The 20,854-nt window shown below is 46.0% G+C and overlaps 3 protein-coding genes across 11 annotated transcripts in view; 1 reads left to right on the forward strand and 2 right to left on the reverse strand.

The window, feature by feature from the left end:
- Positions 1–20,854, reverse strand: part of AKIP1 (A-kinase interacting protein 1) — a 338,621-nt gene that overhangs the window by 257,838 nt on the left and 59,929 nt on the right. The window lies entirely within an intron of this gene.
- RPL27A (ribosomal protein L27a) overlaps positions 1–20,854 on the reverse strand; it is a 288,193-nt gene that overhangs the window by 40,908 nt on the left and 226,431 nt on the right. The window lies entirely within an intron of this gene.
- The window catches only part of TRIM66 (tripartite motif containing 66), a 59,125-nt gene that overhangs the window by 17,987 nt on the left and 20,284 nt on the right, over positions 1–20,854 (forward strand). For all 8 annotated transcript variants that reach the window (XM_077963467.1, XM_077963471.1, XM_077963469.1 and 5 more), the window contains 9 exons: positions 1,072–1,175; positions 3,088–3,235; positions 4,419–4,551; positions 4,881–4,997; positions 6,386–6,500; positions 7,046–7,192; positions 9,777–9,894; positions 11,871–12,775; positions 14,410–14,571. In XM_077963467.1, the coding sequence (XP_077819593.1) occupies positions 1,072–1,175; positions 3,088–3,235; positions 4,419–4,551; positions 4,881–4,997; positions 6,386–6,500; positions 7,046–7,192; positions 9,777–9,894; positions 11,871–12,775; positions 14,410–14,571 (1,949 nt within the window). The remainder of the gene's footprint in view (positions 1–1,071; positions 1,176–3,087; positions 3,236–4,418; positions 4,552–4,880; positions 4,998–6,385; positions 6,501–7,045; positions 7,193–9,776; positions 9,895–11,870; positions 12,776–14,409; positions 14,572–20,854) is intronic.

A 20,854-nucleotide genomic window follows, 5' to 3' on the forward strand; every position in this document is an offset into this window, starting at 1 on the left:
TTTTACATATGAAGAAAGTGGGGCACAGAGCAATTAAGTGAGATTGTTTTGCCCAAGGTCATTGGCTGGTAAACCTGGTATTTGGGCTTACATTTGTCTGACTATAAGTCTGGAGCAGCTGCCATTATATCCATTTTCCATATTTTGAAGAGATGAGACAGAGGAGATTGTAGCGGGACTGCTGCATTCACTGCCATAGCCAACCCCTTTCCAGATCACCCTCATCCCTGGACACAGGTACCTTGCCCTACTCCAGAGGCTCATTTTATTGTTCTCAGTAGGTTGACTGCTCTTGGGGTGGGCCAGCAGAATCACTGTGGTCTCCAGGGTGGGAGTCTTTTGCTGCTTTTATGGTCCAGAAGCCCACTATGCTGAAGAATGTGTTAGAGATGGATATATTTCTCTGGGGAGAGATTGTAGGTCAAGCTGTTCATAGGTAAAATATACATATATATGTTGCATCCAACATGGACTATGGGGAGAGAGCCCTCCAAAAGACCTCTGAGCCTCAGAGGCAGACTGACTGGTATATGCTGTCAAGAGAAAAATACCTCCTAGATGAGCAGGCAGAGAGGGCTTGCCTTTCTCTGACTAAAGCCTTCTGGAAGCTGTAGCTTTGAGATCTTCCAAATCATCCTGCTATGTGGTAACTGTAATGACCTGGAGCTGTGCCTCTAACTAAACTGACTCCCTGGATCTTGGCTAGTGATGGGAGCTGTGCTCTCAGGGATGTGGAATGAGGAATGGGAGCAGCAAGAAGGCACCTGATTGTCAGAACCAAAGCAGGGCTGGGCCTGTAGTAGCATGGCTTATGGGGTGGGGAGGAAGGTAGGACCAGGTAAAGACAAGAATGTGAGGAGACCAGTTGGTCTGTAGGGAAGGCCCCAATGGGATGGTGATGTTCAGGGTACCCACATAGTAAATGCAGGCTATGGCATCAAATGTAGTTCATTTTGGCAGACATGGGTATTGCCACGTATCTTGGTGTTGTGTATTAGAAAGCCCCATGTCCAGGCCTTAGGTATAATCAGCCATGTTGCTCTGACTCTGCTATCTTTCTTTCTTGCACAGAGCTCATCTTCTGTCCTGGGTGTGAACAAGTATATCTTACCAGGGATGTAACTGAACATTTTTTTCTGCAGTGTGTTCCTACTGAGCAACCCAAGATGGCCAGGGTAAGTCAGGGCAAGGAAAGAAGCAGCTGATCTGTTTCTGAAATCTGTGAGGCCCCTGTCCATAAGTCTGTCTATCTATCACTCTATATGATTTGTTACTTCTCTTTCAGTTTTCCTAATCATCCATCCATCCATCTAGAAGAAAATAAAAATGCATGAGTTGGGGAAAACAATGAGGGGGTTTCTATTAAGTGAAAATTACTGACTTTTTTTAGTATCAATCCCTTTAGCAGAAGGTGAGTGTAAGTTAAGGTATATTAAGAGTTGCTTACTGTATATATAATTATTTTTTCTCTCTTACAGCTCTTACTGAAAAATACCAGTACTGGGCTTTTGTTTTATTTTTTTATTATCCTGAGTTGAAATTCATATACCAGCCTAGATTAAATGGGTTTATTAATCTTGCCTGTATTTACCAACTATCGCCTTTTTCCTGAATTTCTTAAATTTTTTATCACTTACTGGCTGGCAGCCCTTCTGTTCCTCTTTCCACTAGGGTATCCTTGTCATCTAAATTAGTAAATTGCTAATTTACTAATTTACTTACTTGTTCCTGTGACTGATTTGTGTTGAATGTCTCACATGTGCCAGGCCCTGTGCTGGATATTAGGGAGATAGACCCATATACTCTACCTTCAAGGAATTCATAGTTTAATTAGTAAAACTTTCAGAATTCACATCAGTTTGGTGGCCTCTGTGATTCAGGCACAGATAGGCCAACTTTTCCAAATCTCCCCTTCTCTTGATGTTTTATATCGGCCCTGGCAAGATATTTGCTTACCAAATGAATGAACATTTGGACTGGGAGAGGCCTAGATACCCTCAGATCAGGCAGAACCCAGGTGTGGGAGTGCAAGTCTGAACGCTGGTCTGTACTTCCCCTTTCTTGGCTGCATTTGACCATCTTGCTGTGTAATCCCATATGTGGGCCTTCTCCTCTCTGAAGCACTCCTCTCTGAATTTCCTGCTTTTGCCAGTGCTTGCCCTCTAAATTTTCCTCCCTTGTCTGCCTGGTGAACCTACTTGTCATTCAGTATCCAGCTCTAATGTTTCCTTTTTGTAAAACTTTTCCTAGCCACTCCTAGACTGAGTTCCTGGAAGGCTTCCTTTGCTTCCTTTGCATATGTTGAATCCTTTTTATTACAGCATTACTCAGTTAATGCGTACCATCCTGTGTGCTATGGATAGCGTGAGGTCAGATCCTTGGCTTATGCATCTAGGTATCCTTAGCTTCAGCACAGGACTTGTGTGAACAGCCCCTGAGACAGCTGCTGCTGCTGCTCCTCCTCCTCCCTCCCTCCCTCCTTCCTTCCCTCCTTTCCTTCCTCCTCTTCTTTCTCCTCCTTCCCCTCCTCCTACTCTTCCTCCTCCTCCTGCTCCTTTTCCTTCTTCCTTCTCCTTCTCCTTCTTCCTTCTCCTCCTTTTCTGAGGCAGGGTCTTCCTCTGTTGCCCAGGCTGGAGTGTAGTGGTATGATCTTGGCTCACTGCAGTCTTGACCTCCTGAGCTCAAGCGATCTTCCCACCTCAGTCTCCCTAGTAGCTGGGACTACAGGCATGTGCCACCACTCCTGGCTAATTTTTGTACTTTTTGTAGAGATGGGGTCTCACTATGTTGCCCAAGCTGGTCTGAAACTCCTGGGCTCAAGCAATCCTCCTGCCTTGGCCTCCCAAAGTGCTGGGGTTACAGGTGTGAGCCACCATGCCTGACGTAGCCACTGTTCTTTTGGTCACAAAGGATGCTTCCTTTCACAAGCCCCGGCATGTTACTCCCAGACAGCTCTGCAAAACAGACTACACTCCAAAATAGTGGAGGAATAGGCCTGCAGGACCCCTGTCTTTAGAGTACTTACCACTTGTGGAGGCAGACCCAGATGAGGATCATGTCAGTAACTCCAGAACTCTCTGCTTCCAGAACTGCTCCGAGTGCAAGGAGAAGAGGGCAGCACATATCCTCTGCACCTACTGCAATCGCTGGCTGTGCAGCTCTTGCACAGAGGAACACCGACACAGCCCTGTCTCTGGGGGCCTGTTCTTTCCTCGGGCCCAGAAGGGATCTCTAGGTACCAATTCCACCTCTCCTCGCCCACTCCTGTGCCCTAAAGCAGGGCTGAACCCTAAGATCCCTGGAGAATAGCTCTTCGATCTTGTTTCCTTGCTGGGGGAGAAGGTAGGGACAGTCTCAGAGCCTTTCCCAAAGGAAGTCTCCTTCAGAGTCAAAGGGGTGACTCACTCCTGTCCCTCCCTGTGGGGGGTGGGGTGGATGAGTATGGATGAAATGTTATAGGGAGGAAGGTGTTGGATTATTGTGGAAGCTAGCTGAGCTCCCTGCCTTTCACCTCTAGAGCAATCATGCCACCCTTCTAATTTATTTACTTGATTAACTTAGTCTGGATCAGGGCTTGTTCGTTTGTCTATCCAGCACCATCTGTTTTATTTTATTTTTATTTTTTTTGAGATGGAGTCTCATTCTGTCACCCAGGCTGGGGTGCAGTGGCACGATCTCGGCTCACTGCAACCTCCACTTCTTGGGTTCAAGTAATTCTCCTGCTTCAGCCTCCCGAGTAGCTGGGATTACAGGCATGCGCCACCACGCCCAGCTAATGTTTGTATTTTTAGTAGAGATGGGGTTTTGCCATGTTGGCCAGCCTGGTCTTGAACCCCTGACCTCAGGTGATCCGCCCACCTTGGCCTCCCAAAGTGCTGGCATTACAGGCGTGAGCCACTGTGCCCAGCCACCATCTGTTTTAAATGACACTCTTCTTGAAAGTCTTTTCTCAAGGCCCTTGAATTGTGAAAGGGGTTCTACATCTGTCAAATCCACAGGAACCAGAGTTCATGATCCATGAGATCTAGCCTGGAGCCTGGCAAGGCTGGGTAGCTGGTTTCAGCTCTGTTAAAAACAGAATCCTGATTAATGAACAGGTTGAGGTTAATTGTGAAGGATTCATTATTTTGCAGGAGATCTATGTGCAGTAGTAGCAAGTGCCTTCCTCAGCCTGTGGCAGATAGTGGGATGCTCAGGCTTGATGGTGTGCTATTTCTGGACAACTGGGCAAATCCAGCCAAGCTAAGCCCAAAATCCTCCTTGTGCCCCTGGAGAGTCATCTCCTGTTTGTACCACTTCTCCCAAGCTCTGTGTTTCTGCAGTGTCCTCTGAAGGCGGAGGGCTGTGCAGCAAATCTTAAACTGAGAGGTCTGTCTAACTGAGCAAGAGAAGCCCACTTTCTCTGTCTTCTCTGGCAGGAGTGAATAGTGGTCCCGGAGACTTCACCTTGTATTGTCCTCTACACACACAGGAAGTACTCAAGCTATTCTGCGAGACATGTGATATGCTCACTTGCCATAGCTGCCTGATGGTGGAACACAAAGAACACAGGTGGGGCTGACAGATTGCCTGAAATGGGCTGGGGAGGGCTCTGGATTTCTTACTTTCAAGAGCTCTGGGGCTCCCCATGCATCAAAATCTTCTCCCTGCCCAAGCCAACCTACAGCCCCTGGGCTGAAGTTTTTCCCTGCTCCTGTTGTGGTACTTCCCTGGAAAAGGCCTAATGGGCCAAGAGCCTGTGGTGCCTTAGACTTTCACTAGAAGTCATCACAGCCTCCATGGGTCTGGCTGAGACAATCCCCTGTGGAGATTCCCGCTTAGTTGGCATGCTCAAAGTAGGACTCAGCCCTTCTCAGCTTTTTCTCTGCCTCATCCCCCAGGTGCAGACATGTTGAAGAAGTTTTGCAAAACCAGAGGATGCTTCTGGAAAGTGTGACTACACAGGTGGCACATAAGAAATCCAGTCTACAGACATCTGCAAAGCAAATTGAGGACAGGTAGCACAGGCTAGTGCCTTGCCGGTGCTGGAAATGCTGTGTTCCTGCACACCCGGGATTCCGACAACAGGCTATCAGATGTAGTGCCTGTGAAGAGGAACTGTGGTTAAGCAGATGTGGGCATATGTCCTAGAAGGCATATGTCTTGGCCTTAGAGGTCTCAGGGCCAAGGAGGGATCATTAAGTCATCACTTGGTAACTGAGACCAAGCTAGGTCAGGATGATCAGAGTGAGTCTGGGTCAAAGCATACATGTTATGAACTAGCCAGAAGTCGGTGCTTGAGAACAAGGGTACCAAGCAGACACTAGGGACGAGAGTGCTGCTTATTATGAGGGTGGAACAAACCAGGGGCAATCTGCGCTTTATCACCCCTTTCCCTGTGTGTTCTCTATTCATCTACAAATCACATGAAATCATTGGTATTTTACATAGGAAGAGGAAGTGGTAGGTGCTGAGAGCACCTCATGTGGCAGGCACTGCATTGGGTATCATGTATGCATTATTTTATTCAGTTCTTGCCATTCTTTCAGTCAGGGATTATCTCCATTTTACTGATGAGGAGACTGAGGTTCATAGAGGTTAGGTAACTTATCTGAGATCACACAACTAGCCAGTGACTGTGCTGGGTTTAGACACTGGGTCTGTGGTGACTTCAAAGCCCATGCTTTTTAAATTTTTAAAAATAGCTTTACTGAGATATAATGTACATATCATAAAATTATTCTTTTTAAATGTATAATTCAGTGGCCTTTAGTATATTCACAGAATTGTGCAACCATACATAATTACTGTCTACTTTTAAAACATTTTCATCCCCCCCAAAAGAAGCCACATTAATATAAACATTATTATATGTTTATAATAAATATTATATAATATGTTTATTATTTATTATATAATTATATAATGTTTATTGTTTATTATCTAATATGTTATTATGCCAATAGTGTAAATATTATTAGTCACTCTCCATTCCCCCAACACCTCCCAGCCCTCAGAAACCACTAGTCTGCTTTTTGCGTATTTTTGCCTCATGGTGACATTTATTGGAGCATCCTCCTTTTAAAGACAACAAATTACAATAAATCATTCCCATACTTTCTCTTTTGGTCCTACCTCTAGTGCTGTGTCAACTGGGGGCTACTGGGTTGACCTGGGTGTAGACTTGAGGTTTACCTAGAGAAAACCAAACTGAACTTTGATCAAGTGGGGCTCAGGTGTACAAAAGGTGGGGTGGTGGAGGAAGGCTCTTTTTTTTTGTATTTGGTGTCTGCTAGGCCCTGATCTCAGTAGGCAGCCTCCAAGTTGCTTCTTATGTTTGCTGTCTCTTAGTCTTCATATAGTCCATGAGGAAAGCTTACCATGGCTTGTCCCATTGTGTTTACAGGATTTTTGAAGTGAAGCATCAGCATAGGAAGGTGGAAAACCAGATCAAAATGGCCAAGATGGTTCTGATGAATGAGCTGAACAAACAGGCCAATGGGCTAATAGAGGAATTAGAGGTATGTATAGACAGATGGATCAGATGGATGGGTTCAGAAACCATCCACAGATCAAGCTAGTCCCAGGACCGAGGGAAGCCTAGGCTGTAATTCAGATATGCAGCTTCCATAGCTCTCTCCTGCTCCCTGTATTTTAAAATGTCAGCCTAATTTTGGGAGGGTGGCTCATAAAGGGCTAGAAAATCAGGTCAAGCTGATCTTTGATGCTCTGTCTCTTAGGCAGCTTCCATCCTTAATTGCACAGGGTTATAATCTTGGAAGAGAAAGTCATGAAACAAACTACCTTCTTCGCTAATCTATGTCCAAGAGATATAGACATTTATTCATTTCCTCTTTCATTTATTACCCAGTCCATATGTGCACCATAAAATCTCCCACCAACTCCCCCTCCCCTTTTCTATCAGCCAGCATCCCATGACAACACTCTGCCCTACTGTCCTCTCAGAGGGGTAGTCTCATCTGATTCCATCAGTGACATACACAGGCCACCAGACTTCCCAAGCAGGTGGATTACAGTCCAATAACTGTCTTCTCTCTGTACCCAGGGGATTACTAATGAGAGAAAGCAGAAGCTGGAACAGCAGTTACAGAGCATCATGGTTCTCAACCGTCAGTTTGAGCATGTGCAGAATTTCATCAACTGGGCTGTCTGCAGCAAAACCAGTGTCCCTTTTCTTTTCAGCAAAGAGCTGGTAAGAGGAATCTCCCAACTCCTCAGCCTGTTCTTGAAGCTTATCAGAGCATCCCCTTTGTCATAGGGGCAATGAGGTGGTCCTTGGAAGTGCCTTTTCTTTTTAGGATGGAAGGAGGAATAAAATAGCAGCTCCATCCATCCTTCAAATTCAATCACTGCTTTTGGGTTAGTAAGTAAACACCATCTTTCACCAAATCCCATAGTGCAAAGAGGACACAGGTGCTGAAATGGTCCTGCCCTCCCAATGGTAGCTCAGTTGGGAAAGTCTGTAGCTTTTTGTCATAGGTCACTGGTTCAGACATTACCCTGGACATGAGTAGTGTGCTAGGCATCTCATAGAAAGTTACTGGGGTTTACGTGGGGGTCTGAAAGAAAAGGAGTTGGAGATAAGGTTGAAGTATTAGGCTTGAGAGGACGGCAGCACCCAGGAGAGGGAGCAAGAATTTTGAGAGAAGTTGATGGAGTTTATATTGGAATACTTTGAGTCTAAGGTGCCTATAGTGCATCCAAAACCAACTCCAAGCTACCTACCATTAAAAAGCTGTTCTAATATATGGGTGTGGAAGTCAGAAGAAAAGTTGGTTTTGGAGAAGGAGATGTAGGAGTCACCAGGAAATCAGTGGTATCACCTTGCAAGAGTGTGTGGAGCAAGAAGAGAGAAAGTTGGGAACCCAGGGAATACCATCGTTTTCAGCATAGACAGAGGAAGATGATGAGTGGAGGAGAGTGAGACGCACTAGTCAGAGGTTGGAAGCAAAACAGAGTGTGGTACACAGAAACGAACAGTTTCCAATTTTAAGTGACCCGTTTGGCAATGCTGCATGGGTGAAAGAAGATGAATAGTGAAGAGCAGCCTCGAGATCTGGGAATCAGGCTATCTTCTGAAAGAAGCTCCAGCAAAGTAGAAGGGTCAAAAGCTAGAATGAGGAGACTGAGGATGGGTGGTGAGGAAGTAGAGACAGAAATGAAAAGAAGAAAAATAAAAACATAGCCTGAGAAGACAGTGAGTTGGGGGAAACATTTTTTAAGCTTGGAAAACATTTGCACACATGTATGTGGTAGAAGAGGTTGAAGATAGAGAGGAGGGGTGTGTGGTGGGGTAAGTACACTGAGAAAGCAGGAGGAAGGATATAGAGTGAACTGGTTGACCTTAAACACAAGGGCAGTCACTTCTGAGATGGGAGGACAGGAAGGGGACAATGCTGTAGTTAAGTTTGAGGGTAGAAGGGATACAAGTTTGGGGTAATTTATCCTTTATGGTGTCTTTTTTTTCTCTGTGAAATAGGAGGTGATAATAAGAGGGTTAAAACATTGGTAAGTAGCACCAAAGTGAAGATTTTAAATGGTCATTGAGTGCAGTGGAAGAGAAAGATGACAAGAAGTGACAAGAGAAAGGGCTGAGGGGTGCTGCTGAAATTAATAATCACTGAAGTGGCCCCAGGTAACATGGCTTTGGTATGACTGGATTACCTAAGAGTAGGAGTTGGCGATGGGGAGGGAATTAGGACACTAGTGATATCATTACTGTAAATGACAGGAAGCTGGGGAGTCCTGTGGACTGAAGGAGCAGGGCTTGGAGAGGTTGAAGAACATACTCTGAAAGAGCATGAACTTGTTATGACCAGAGTGGGTTGTTGGAGTTTAAAGGTCTCATAGGTAGAATGGTTGTAAATGATTAATAGGGTCTAGGTATGGTGACTAAACTGAAAACAAGGTGGTTGCCATGCAAGAGATCAACGAAATAAGAGGCTAAGATGTTAGTTGGGACATTAGTTAACCAGAGGATGGCAGGGTAAGTTGGACACTTGCCAAAGCCCTGGATAAATAGGAGAGTTAGTGATGAGAAATAGATGAAAGTGATGGGAGAGGAAGAGGGCTATTGTGTAGGACAGAAGGGTGTTTTACCTGCAAATGGAAGTACAGCAATGGGGAGCTCAGAAAATGCCTGCCCCCACTAGGCTCTTAAATTGAGGTGATGGTAGAATGAATGGAGCACCAGTCGATGTCATGAGTGAGAATGACAAATCACTTGAGGCCTGAAAAGATAAGAATGTAGGGGTTCCAGGCCGGGTGCAGTGGCTCACACCTGTAATTCCAGCATTTTGGGAGGCTGAGGCAGGCCGATCACGAGGTCAGGAGATTGAGACGATCCTGGCTAACACGGTGAAACCCCGTCTCTACTAAACAAAATACAAAAAAATTAGCTGGGTGTGGTGGTGAGCGCCTGTAGTCCCAGCAACTCAGGAGGCTGAGGCTGGAGAATGGAGTGAACCTGGGAGGCGAAGCTTGCAGTGAGCTGAGATCGTGCCACTGCACTCCAGCCTGGGCAACAGAGTGAGACTCGGTCTCAATAAAATAAAATAAAAAAAAAGACTGTAGGTTCCAGAAGTCTTGATAAGAGGAAAGGGATCAGCTGGGAGGATGGGCAGGTGCTAAGGTGCAAGAGAATGAGAATATGGAGGATGACCAGAGGTTAAACAGCCATGACTTTGATCCTTTCAGCTTGTCCAAAGAGTAAGGGAAGGGGAGTTGTCATTTAGGTGCAAGATGCCCAAATAAATGACCTTTGGTGCTGTTGTCAGATTGTGTTTCAGATGCAGCGATTGCTGGAGACAAGTTGTAACACAGATCCTGGCTCCCCTTGGAGTATCAGATTCACCTGGGAGCCTAACTTCTGGACCAAGCAGCTAGCTTCTCTTGGTGAGCTTGGACCTACCCACCCAGGCCTACCCACCCTTTGGGCTTTGACCTAATTACTTACCTTACTGGGTAGGTCAGCATATGCCTAAGAAAAAGCACTCCCTGGGACTGCCAGTGGTCTTGGAATCATTCAGCAAACTTTTTTTCTTTTTTTTTTTCTGAGGGGGAAGAGGAGAAAATGAGGAATTTAAATAACAGTGGCAATATAGGACTTTGTATCAGGACCAGTTGAAATCTGAGTTTACCATTCTGTGTAAATGTCCTGTTACCTTGGTTTTATTGCTGAGAAGGAGACAAGACAGTCACCCTGCTCTCTAGAATGCTGTATGGCAGTACAGATGAATGTGTGTCTCTGTGGTCACACAAAGGTATACATGTGTGGGCACAAGCAGGGGTATCTCAGCAACAGTGAAATTGCGTGTGCATGTTTGTGTTACACAGACATATCCTTTTGAGTTGAGATATAAGCAGATAATTCATGGCCTTGTGCATTTTTCTTCCCTGCTGCAAACATTTGCTGGCATTCAGTCTTTAGGCAGAATGTAGGCAGCTTGAAGTTGTGCCTGTGTTGACAGCCTAACGAGTTTGTTAAACTGATGGCCAGCTGCTGCCTTCATTTGAGGCTGTTAATCTTATTGAAAATTTGTTGAACTTGGCAAAGTGACAAATGATATGTAGGTTTATTTCTTTTCTTCCCTCTTTCCTTTGATTTAACTCAGCAGACCTTTGATAGGCACCTACTCTTGTTTAGGCCCCAGGCTGAGTACCAAAGAACCAATGGTGAATAAAACACATTTTCCTTAAGGAGCTCAGACTTCCTCTAAGTAAGCCTCATCAAAATAATGAGATGAAGGAGTCATTAGACTGAGTTAGCCATAGATCTACTTGTGCACAAGGGACCTAGAGACCTCAGGGGGTGGTGCTGGTACCTGGCACTGACCTGGTGTATTAGTCCATTCTTGTATTACTGTGAAGAAATACCTGAGACTGGGTAATTTATAAAGAAAAGAGGTTTAATTGGCTCATGATTCTGCAGGATGTACAGGAAGTATGATCCTGGAATCTGCTCGGCTTCTGGGGCGGCCTCAGGAAACTTACAGTCATGGCGGAAGGTGAAGATGCCCATCACATGGACAGAGCAGCAAGAAACAGAGCAAGGGGGGAGGTGTTACACACTTTTAAACAATCAGATCTCACGAGAACTCTATCACAAGAACAGCACCAAAGGGATGGTACTAAACCATTCATGAGGGATCTGCCCCCATGATCCAGTCATCTCTTACCAGTCGCCACTTCCAAAACTGGGGATTACAATTCAACACGAGATTTGGGTGGGGACACAGCTCCAAACCATATTACCTGGTATTAGAGCTTCCCCACTCTAATCTCTTGATCCAGTCATCTCTTACCAGTCGCCACTTCCAAAACTGGGGATTACAATTCAACACGAGATTTGGGTGGGGACACAGCTCCAAACCATATTACCTGGTATTAGAGCTTCCCCACTCTCTTCCATCCTGCTTGCTCAACACAGTTCCCCACGCCTGTATCTGGGAACTTGTTCATTGGTCCCAGGCATGACTTTCTACCCTTTGCTACTTTCTGGCATACTTCCTCCCCACCCCAAAGTTGATTCTTTTTGTCAGAGTCTGATTGGGCTGTTCTGTTGAAAAAAAAAATAAGTGCTATTTGAGAGAACTTATGGTTTCCCTAGTGGGATAGAAACAGAGTCAGGGCTGAGCATCTGGTAAAAACTGAGGTAATTTCTCAAATATCCTAGGCCCCCAAAGCAGGTCCATACAGGTGCTATTACTGGCAGCATTCTAGACTGAGTCTAGGATATCAAGGGTTGAATTTCCTAATCTCTGTGCCTGGTACAGAGATTGTCGAATGAGGTTCTTTTGTCCCAGGAGCAGGAAGTAGCAAGGTGGGAGCAACTTGAAAAACTTGAAAAACTCTCTATTCTGCATTTTCAGGCTGCATAACTACTGAAGGTGGACAACTGTCCCGGGCAGATGCTCCTGCTTATGGAGGCTTACAGGGGCCATCACCCTTTTATCAAAGCCACCAGTCTCCAGTGGCTCAGCAAGAGGCTCTTAGCCACCCCTCTCACAAGTTCCAGTCTCCAGCAGTGTGCTCCTCATCTGTGTGCTGCTCCCACTGCTCCCCAGTCTCGCCTTCCCTCAAAGGCCAGGTCCCCCCACCCAGCATGCACCCAGCCCACAACTTTAGGCAGCCCTCTGAGATGGTGCCCCAGCAGCTGGGGTCTCTGCAGTGCTCTGCCCTGCTGCCCAGGGAGAAAGAGCTGGCCTGCAGCCCTCATCCACCAAAGCTGCTGCAGCCCTGGCTGGAAACCCAGCCCCCTGTGGAGCAGGAGAGCACATCCCAGCGGCTGGGGCAGCAGCTGACTTCCCAGCCCGTGTGCATTGTCCCCCCACAGGATGTTCAGCAAGGAACCCATGCCCAGCCCACCTTACAGACACCCTCTATCCAAGTCCAGTTTGGCCACAACCAGAAGCTGAAGCTCAGTCACTTTCAGCAGCAGCCACAGCAGCAGCTACCACCTCCACCACCTCCCCTCCCCGCTCCCCCACAGCAGCCACACCCACCTCTACCTCCATCCCAGCATCTGGCTTCTAGTCAGCACGAGAGCCCTCCTGGGCCTGCCTGTTCTCAGAATGTGGACATAATGCATCACAAGTTTGAGCTGGAGGAAATGCAGAAGGACTTGGAGCTTCTTCTCCAGGCTCAACAGCCCAGCTTGCAACTGAGTCAGACCAAATCTCCTCAGCATCTTCAGCAAACCATTGTGGGGCAGATCAACTACATCGTGAGGCAGCCAGCACCTGTTCAGTCCCAGAGCCAGGAGGAGACCCTGCAGGTAAGCATCAGGGTGGCTTGGCATACATATTCTGCCCATCCTAGGATCACTCACAGAACACAGCCTCCCCACATTTTAGCTTGTGGCCCTCTCTCTACAATGAAGATGGGGAAAATATTTTATGTGGCTGCCACAACCCGGAGTTGGCTACCTTAGGATATGAATCAATGGAATTGTTGGGTGAGTGGTCTGCAGGGATGTTCTGCAGAGGTAGATGAGCAGCTGAGACACAGAGATGTCTTGAAGATGAGCTCTTGGAGGCCTCTCTGTCCACCCACCTACTAGCTTACTGAAACAAGGCAGCACAGGAATACAGTTTCTGCACCTTAGGGCTGCCTTGAGCTCAGCCCTCACATTTCAAGACTACCCTGGACTCAATCTCCCACCTCAGAAAAGCTCCAGAGAGCGTAGTATCCAGTCCCAACTTAGATCTAGGCTCAGTACTCTCCAGAGTAGCTTGGCTTAGCCCTGTCTTCTTGGATGACAGTAGGGACCCTGCCCACCAATGGTACCTTCTGAGCTATGCTGAACTCCTACCAGTGCCAGAGCAGAAGAGAGGCTGTCTCTTACCTTGTCATCTGCCTAGCTCCCTTGCCAGACCTTATGAATCCCAGACAGGGGGAAGGGCTGAGCTTAAGGAGCAGAGTGAGGGTCCATGTTAGATGCTGGCAGGCAGCACTTTTATAATATTGCACAGATATAGACTTAAACTTTTTTACTTCTACTAAGCTGGGTATGTTTTATTTGCACCATATCATTTATCCTATCGACAATGTTGTTTGGTAGGCATTACCATCTGTGCTTTATAGGTATGTAAGTGGGAGTTAGAGAAGCCTAGCAGTTTGTCTACATATCATACAACGTCAAGAGGTAGAGCTAAGACTTGGATTCTGGTCTGCTGACATTTCTGTAACGCCACAGAAGTCTTCTTCTTTCCATAGGAGGATATTGGATGCTGCTCCTCTTTTTTCTCAGCTAAAAGACAGTTGAAGAGGTGCAGTTTGGACCCCTGGGATCTTTGCTGCATTTCACATCTTCATTCTTAGCTCTTGATTTTCTTTTTTTTCCCCCAGAACCTCCTGTTCTATCCTCTTCTCTCTACCTTTCTCTCATTTTTTCTATAGTGGTGTCCCCTTTAAATCTGTAATCACATTTATATCTTCAAAGCAGCTTTACAGATTTTTACTTTATTATAGAATCTAAGGCCTCACATTTATGCTTCAGTACTGACAACTTCAGATCATGCTTCAATGTCTTCCCCTGAGGCCCAGTTCTTTTGAGGAGATATAGAATAATCCGTGTGATGGCAGAGAAGGGTCTAGGGTTCATAGAGGGCCACAAGCTAAAATGTAAGTCAAAACTAGGTTATGATTGCTAAAGTGAATATCACAAAATTAGCTCAGAATTCTTGGTTTGGGTTCCATCCTAAGACTTTCACATTAGCATATAGTCTTTGGAAGAGTTGGGATAAGAGTATTTTTCTTTTTGGAAAACATTTAAGCAGTACACAATGTGTAGGTGGTGACGATGGGCAGGGCAGGGTGAGCACTAGCCTTTGCTGCCACTGCTGCTGCTGCTGCTGCTGCTACACTCTCTGCAGTCAAACCTACCCAAGTTCTTATTTTCTTCTCCAGGGTACAGATGAGCCCCCAGCATCTGAGGGCTCAAAGCGGGCTCTCTCTCTTGACAAGAATACTGCTGCTGCCTTGCCCCAGGCGTCTGGGGAAGAAACCCCTCTTGGTGTCCCCCCAGTGGACAGCACCATCCAGCACTCCTCTCCAAATGTGGTGAGAAAGGTACTAAAGGAGCCTGTTTTCCCTGACCACATGGGACCCACTGCCAGCCAAGACCCCAGGCACTTGGAGGAGGAGGATAAGGTGGGGGGAGGAGCATCCCTGTTCCATCCCTGGACCCTACACAGCCCTGATTCATGCCTTCTGCCCTAGTGAGTCAGCAATGTAGGTCTTCCTCCTCCCCATTTCCACTCCCCCATTCACACTTAAAATGGGGCCTCCTGGGCTTCATGCAGAGTGTAAGGGGGAAGGGAAAGAAAGCCAATTTATTGAACATGTCCTCTGTCCTCTGTGCTTAGAACCGTGTGTGCTGCTTCACCAGCATTATCTCACCTTGCCTCCAACAGTTGTGGAAGTGAGCATCCCCATTGTATAACTAAGGAAACTGAAGTCCAGGGCCCTACAGCTAGTAGAAGAGACAGCTGAGGTTTATTTAAAATGAGATCAGTTAGAATCCAAAGCTTGAACTTTTCTCTCTACAATGAAGATGGGGAAAATATTTTTTGTGGCTGCCACAACCCGGAGTTGGCTACCTTAGGATATGAATCAATGGAATTGTTGGGTGAGTGGTCTGCAGGGATGTTCTGCAGAGGTAGATGAGCAGCTGAGACACAGAGATGTCTTGAAGATGAGCTCTTGGAGGCCTCTCTGTCCACCCACCTACTAGCTTACTGAAAGCGTTCGCTTACCCTGGACATAACCCAGAACCCTCAACTATCTATTCTCACCTCTGCCCCTTCACCCCCAACCCCTGTCATACCTCTAGCAGGAGCCTCAGTGCTGTGCCATATCCTCCACCCATTCCTCCTAGTGTCCCTTGGCCCTGTTTCACTTACCCTATTGCCTTCTCTGGCCTGGTGCCCTCAACTCTCCAGTGCCTCCACTCCGGCCTGGACTTGAAGTTCTGTCAGGTGTTCTGAACTCTCCCAGCCTGTACCCTTGGCCCTGTAGCATCCCTCTGGCCCTGCAGCCCAGCTATGCTGGCTGCTCAGTGTACCTACCCCTCACCAACTTTCCCTAGCTGTACCATCACAGTGCATGTCTTAGATCAGTCAGTCTCAGTGACACTTGAGGACAGTTTAGAAAAAAGAAGGGATGGCAAAAATGAAATGTCAACTTGGAAATTGCTGGTAACTCTTGAGGCTTTTTGTCTGTGCCTATCTTACCCTGTTGAAAATGGCTTGGCGTAGAGGCCCTTGAGGTACTGTATATTGGCCCTTTGTGGCTCTTAGATGTTTAACTTCTTGTATTTGGGTCAGCCACCTAACTATTCATTCATTTATTTAATCATTTAATGCACACACACACACACACACACACACACACACACACATTAATCTCCAAGTATGTGCCCCATATTCTACTAGGTGCCAGGCATACATTGGTGAATAAGATAGTCAGTCCCATGCTGGAGAGTACAATCTGGTGGAAGAGACAGTTAAGCAACAATAATAAACTGTGGTAAAGTGCTATAATAGTCATTGGGGTACACCCCAATGGAGTACCTAGCTCTGGGAGAGGGGGCTGTTGATGGACGACTTCTTAGAGGACATTATTCTAAGCTGAAATTTCGAAGAGGAGAAGTTGGGCTAGTGAAGGGTAGAGGGGTAGAACAAATAGTCAAAAGGAATGGCAACTAGGAAGCTTCAGAAGTGAGAGAAAGCCTGGGGCAGTTAGGGGGGCTTCAGATAATTTGTAATTTGGTTGATAGGATCATGAGACACACTGGGGAATGGGATAGATTGAGACCAGAGGAGCTGTAAGGCCTTGTAAATTATGCTTTGGGGTTGGGATTCAGTCTTGGGGGATGTGAGGAGTAAGTGAAGGACTTCCAGAAAGGAGGGATATGGTTTGAATTAAGTTTGAAAGATCACTTTAGCTGTGGTAAGGGAGACCAGAATAGTACAGAGGAGAAACAGGAGGCTTAATGAAATCAATAATAATAGGAATGAAGAGGAAGCAAAGATTTCAAGAGATATCAGATCACAGGAGTTTTAGCCTCAGTGTCTGATTGATGATAGGTAAGGCAGAGAAAATCCTTTGGCTTAACACCCAGGTGTTTTCCCATGTTCCCATCCCAGTGGATCTGTCTTGACCCACTGGAATGGGAGCATGGGAAAAAGAGCATATTTAGGGGAAGAAGTTAAGTTTTGAATTATTGATATTCTTTTGTGGAAGACACATTACAAGATGACCTGAAGGCAGCTAGCTCTAGATGTCAGTAGTTCAGAAGCAAGCATGAGAATTGCTGTAACTGCCCGAAGGGTTCTTCTTGCCTGCTGCACAAATGAAGACCATGGCATTGCAGTAGAGAAAGAGTTTAGTTAATGTGAGGCTGGGATTTTTCAAAGGCAGTTTGGGGAAGGGGTGGAGGTGGCTAGAAATGGGTGCTTGCTGCTGATTGGTTGGGATGAAAATGAAATCATGGGTTAAAGCTGTTTGCTTGAGCTGAGTTGCTTCTGGATGGGGCCGTAGGAGTGGAATTGATGGATCTAGATGAAGCCATGGATGTCAGACATGCAGAAAACTTGAAAAGATATCTCAAAAGGCCAATCTACAATAGGCCCAGGAATGATTAGGGGAAAGGCAAGAGGTGGGGATGGGTAGGTTAGATCAGATCTTTTTCACTGTCATAATTTGCTCATTGATATAATTTTTGCAAAGGTGGTTTCATTGCCAGTGCTCGGTTGTAGTGGAAGCCATGCAGAAAATGCTGCTTCTCATTTGCTGAGGTTCAGTTCTGTTCCTATACACAGAGCAGAGGAAAGGAGCTGAGCCACATACATGCATGGAGTCAGTGCTGCCTGTGTGAGTGGCCCACAGGGTTCCCTGAGCAGCAAGGGGTGCTGCCCTCTTGTGTGGCTGCAAGTTGGCAGTGGGGTTAGCAAAGGTCCTAGAAACTCTAACTTCTCATTTTGAGCTTCTCCTGCCCCTTATTAAAAGGGGCTCCTGTAGAGGTTTGGAGGGACAGATGGCCTGGCATTCTTCACGTGTTTCATAGACTTTTCATGGCTTGAACTCCCAGAAAAAGGACCCTCAAATTTGTCATCCTGGCTTAGAGGAACCTTTGGATCGGCAGAGAGAGATCAACCCTGACAGTGAGAGCCACTGGTTGTCTACAAAACTACTGCAATAAGGAAAAGGATTTTCTTTTTGAGGAAATCTGTTGTCTTGGAGCTGGGGTTGGGCAGGGTGGAGGGTGTGAAGCTCAAGGATAGCAAACAACATTCTGAGCTTTTTACCATTGAGTGATAATATTTTGTATAGTATTGTTCTAATTTTTTCATAGGTTTTTACATGGATTATTTCATTTTATCTCTTTATCCTAGCGATACTATGAGGAAGCCACTTTCTTATTTCCCTTTGAAAGATGTGGAAACTGAGACACAGAGAGGTTAAGTGACCCACCTAAGAGTTATACAGCCAACCCATTGGGCAATGTTAGGGCCAGACCACAGGTCCTTGACAGCTCTGTGTTCAATGACTAGGTTAAATTGCTTCCCTTTCTGCACTGCAGTGTGACGTCTCACCTGCTGAATTTTCCTGTCTTTACAATCCTTGAAGTAGCCTGAGGCTTTGCTGGGGAGAGGTCTTAGGACCAGCCTAGTTTGGTATTGGTTGTTTTATCTGGTAAAGGTGTTTTGTCCTCCAGCCCACTCCCAGCCTGTGCTGGCCTGTGAGTGCCAGGAAAGTCAAAAGAATCTATCTGAAAGTCACGGACCAGAAGAACCTGTGGCACCATGCACGTTTCTGTGAGTTCTACACTGACTGTTTATCTGTGTACAAGTACCTTGGAGCTGGTGCTTTGTGAGCCAATGGTGGAAACAGGTTGCTGCTGAAAATGAGATGTGAAAGTTCTGGAATGGGTTTTCTAGTGGCTTGAGCTCTGCAACCCCTTTTGAATGAATTTTGGTATTTGTCTGGCACCAGCTGTTGCCTAAACTTCCTAATCTTGGTTCAGTCACTCTGAAAGAAAGACCATGGCTACAACCCTACCACAGCAACCCTTACATCTCAGGTGAAGCTGGGAGACATTCTGATGCCTTCATTTTATGCTTCTGAACCAGTCAACTACTGAAAAATACACACAATCCTTTCTTCAAGGGAGTTGGCTGGGTGCGGTGGCTCACGCCTATAATCCCAGCACTTTGGGAGGCTGAGACAGGCAGATTGCTTGAGCTCAACAGCTTGAGACCAGCCTGGGCAACATGGTGAAACCCCGTTTCTACAAAAAAAAAAACACAAGAAAATTAGCCAGGCGTGGTGGTGCATGCCTGTGGTCCCAGCTACTCAGGAGGTTAAGGCATAAGAATTGCTTGAGCCTGGGAGGCAGAAGTTGTAGTGAGCCGAGATAGCACCACTGCATTCCAACTTGGGCAACAGAGCGAGATTGTCTCAAAAAAATGAAAAGCTCTCATGGAGTCAAAGCTGTAGGCATCACAGAAAGCCCTATCTGAGTCCCAGTTCACCTGCAAGAGGGACCTTTCTTCTGCTGCTCGTAACATAGCCCCGGATCTTCAAGAGAGGACTTCGAGGCCACCAGCGTGCTATTCGTGGCTTAGAAGCCTGAGATGTATTTCCAGTAAATGATACAGAAGCAGTAGGCATTCCTGTGATGCAGATTATTAAGAGTGATACAGAGGAGTAAAGGATAATGATCAGGCAGATACTATTTATACCATTATCAAAGCATTTTGATGCCCGATCTCTTAATTTGAGTCTTATAAAAACTCAGTGAGATTTACATTAACCTGTGTAGGAGGAAATTAAAACCCAGAGCTGGACAATGACTTGCTTAAACTCATTAAACCCTGGTAACTGTGAGTAAATACCAGGCATCCTGCCTCCATAGTCTCCAAAGCTACTGCTATGGATCAGATTGTGGGTCCTCAACCTCAGGGACAATCTTTTCCTCATAGCCTAGCCAGGACAGCAGCATTTGCTCAGAATGTTCCTGGGACCTGGTGAAGCTTTCTTAGGGCACAGCCTGCGTTCTGGTCAGCATCTGCAGAATTGTATGCTCTTTCTACTCAGGAGTCAGACCAAACACTCCCCAAGTCTGGCTCCTGAACTTAGCACACTCTAAGAAGCTTGTCTCCTTAGTTCTATCCTGATTTCATTCACCATCCAAACCTAAGATTTTTGTCTGGGTCTCCTGGCCCATGAGAAAACAGGTCCTTGCTCCTATCTGTTTAATAAGACAGAATAGTGTATAAAGTGTTTTATAAGTACTCCCATTCAAAATGATTTTTTTTTTTTTTGAGATGGAGTTTCACTCTTGTTGACCAGGCTGGAGTGCAATGGTGCGATCTCGGCTCACCACAACCTCTGCCTCTCAGATTCAAGTGATTCTCCCGCCTCAGCCTCCTGAGTAGCTGGGATTACAGGCATGTGCCACCATGCCTGGCTAATTTTGTATTCAAAATAATGTTTTTAAGTCAGTTTCCTACACTGGCCTGGGCAAAATACCTTTGACCAAATTCTCCTGAGTCTCCAAGGCTTGGGGTTTGAGGGTTCTACTCATCTGCCTTTCACTTCAGACTTACTAGAATCCGCTTACTCATTTCCTCTTTCTTCTATCTCAGATTCTGGGATCCTCTTTGCTTTTTCTGTCCTCCCTGGATTATCAGGGCACTGGGCACTTTTCACTTCTCTCTTCACCACCCATGAACCTTTTCTCATTTGACTTCACTAAGTTATCATATATCTGCATGGTTATATCCATAGTGACAGCCTTAATAAGTACAAGAGCTTTCTGTTGAGGTGGAGGAAACAAGGGCAACAACTTTGCCATTAAAAATCAACATGTGAGGGCCAGGCACAGTGGCTTATGCTTGTAATCCCACATTTTGAGAGGCTGAGGCAGGTGGATCACTTGAGGTCAGGATTTCAAGACCAGCAGCCTGGCCAATATGGTGAAACCCCATCTCTACTAAAAATACAAAAATTGGCTGGGCATGGTGGCAGGCACCTGTAATCCCAGCTACTTGGGAGGCTGAGGCAGGAGAATCACTTGAACTTAGGAGGCTGAGAGGTTACAGTGAGCTGAGATCGCCTGACTGCATTGCAGCCTGGCCCACAGAGCAATAATCCGTCTCAAATAAATAAATAAATAAATAAAAATCAACATGTGAAATTGCTTACTAGAAAAGTTACTCCCTTCCTCAGCCATCTGATTCTGTTGTTTCAAGATCTGCTACTGTTAAACCAGTTTACTTAATCTTGAAGTTGTTAAAGCATTCCTTTTTTTTTTCTTTTCTTTTTTTGAGATGAAGTCTCACTCTGT

This window comes from Macaca mulatta, chromosome 14 (genome assembly GCF_049350105.2).
Source record: "Macaca mulatta isolate MMU2019108-1 chromosome 14, T2T-MMU8v2.0, whole genome shotgun sequence".
NCBI classification, from domain to species: domain Eukaryota; kingdom Metazoa; phylum Chordata; class Mammalia; order Primates; family Cercopithecidae; genus Macaca; species Macaca mulatta.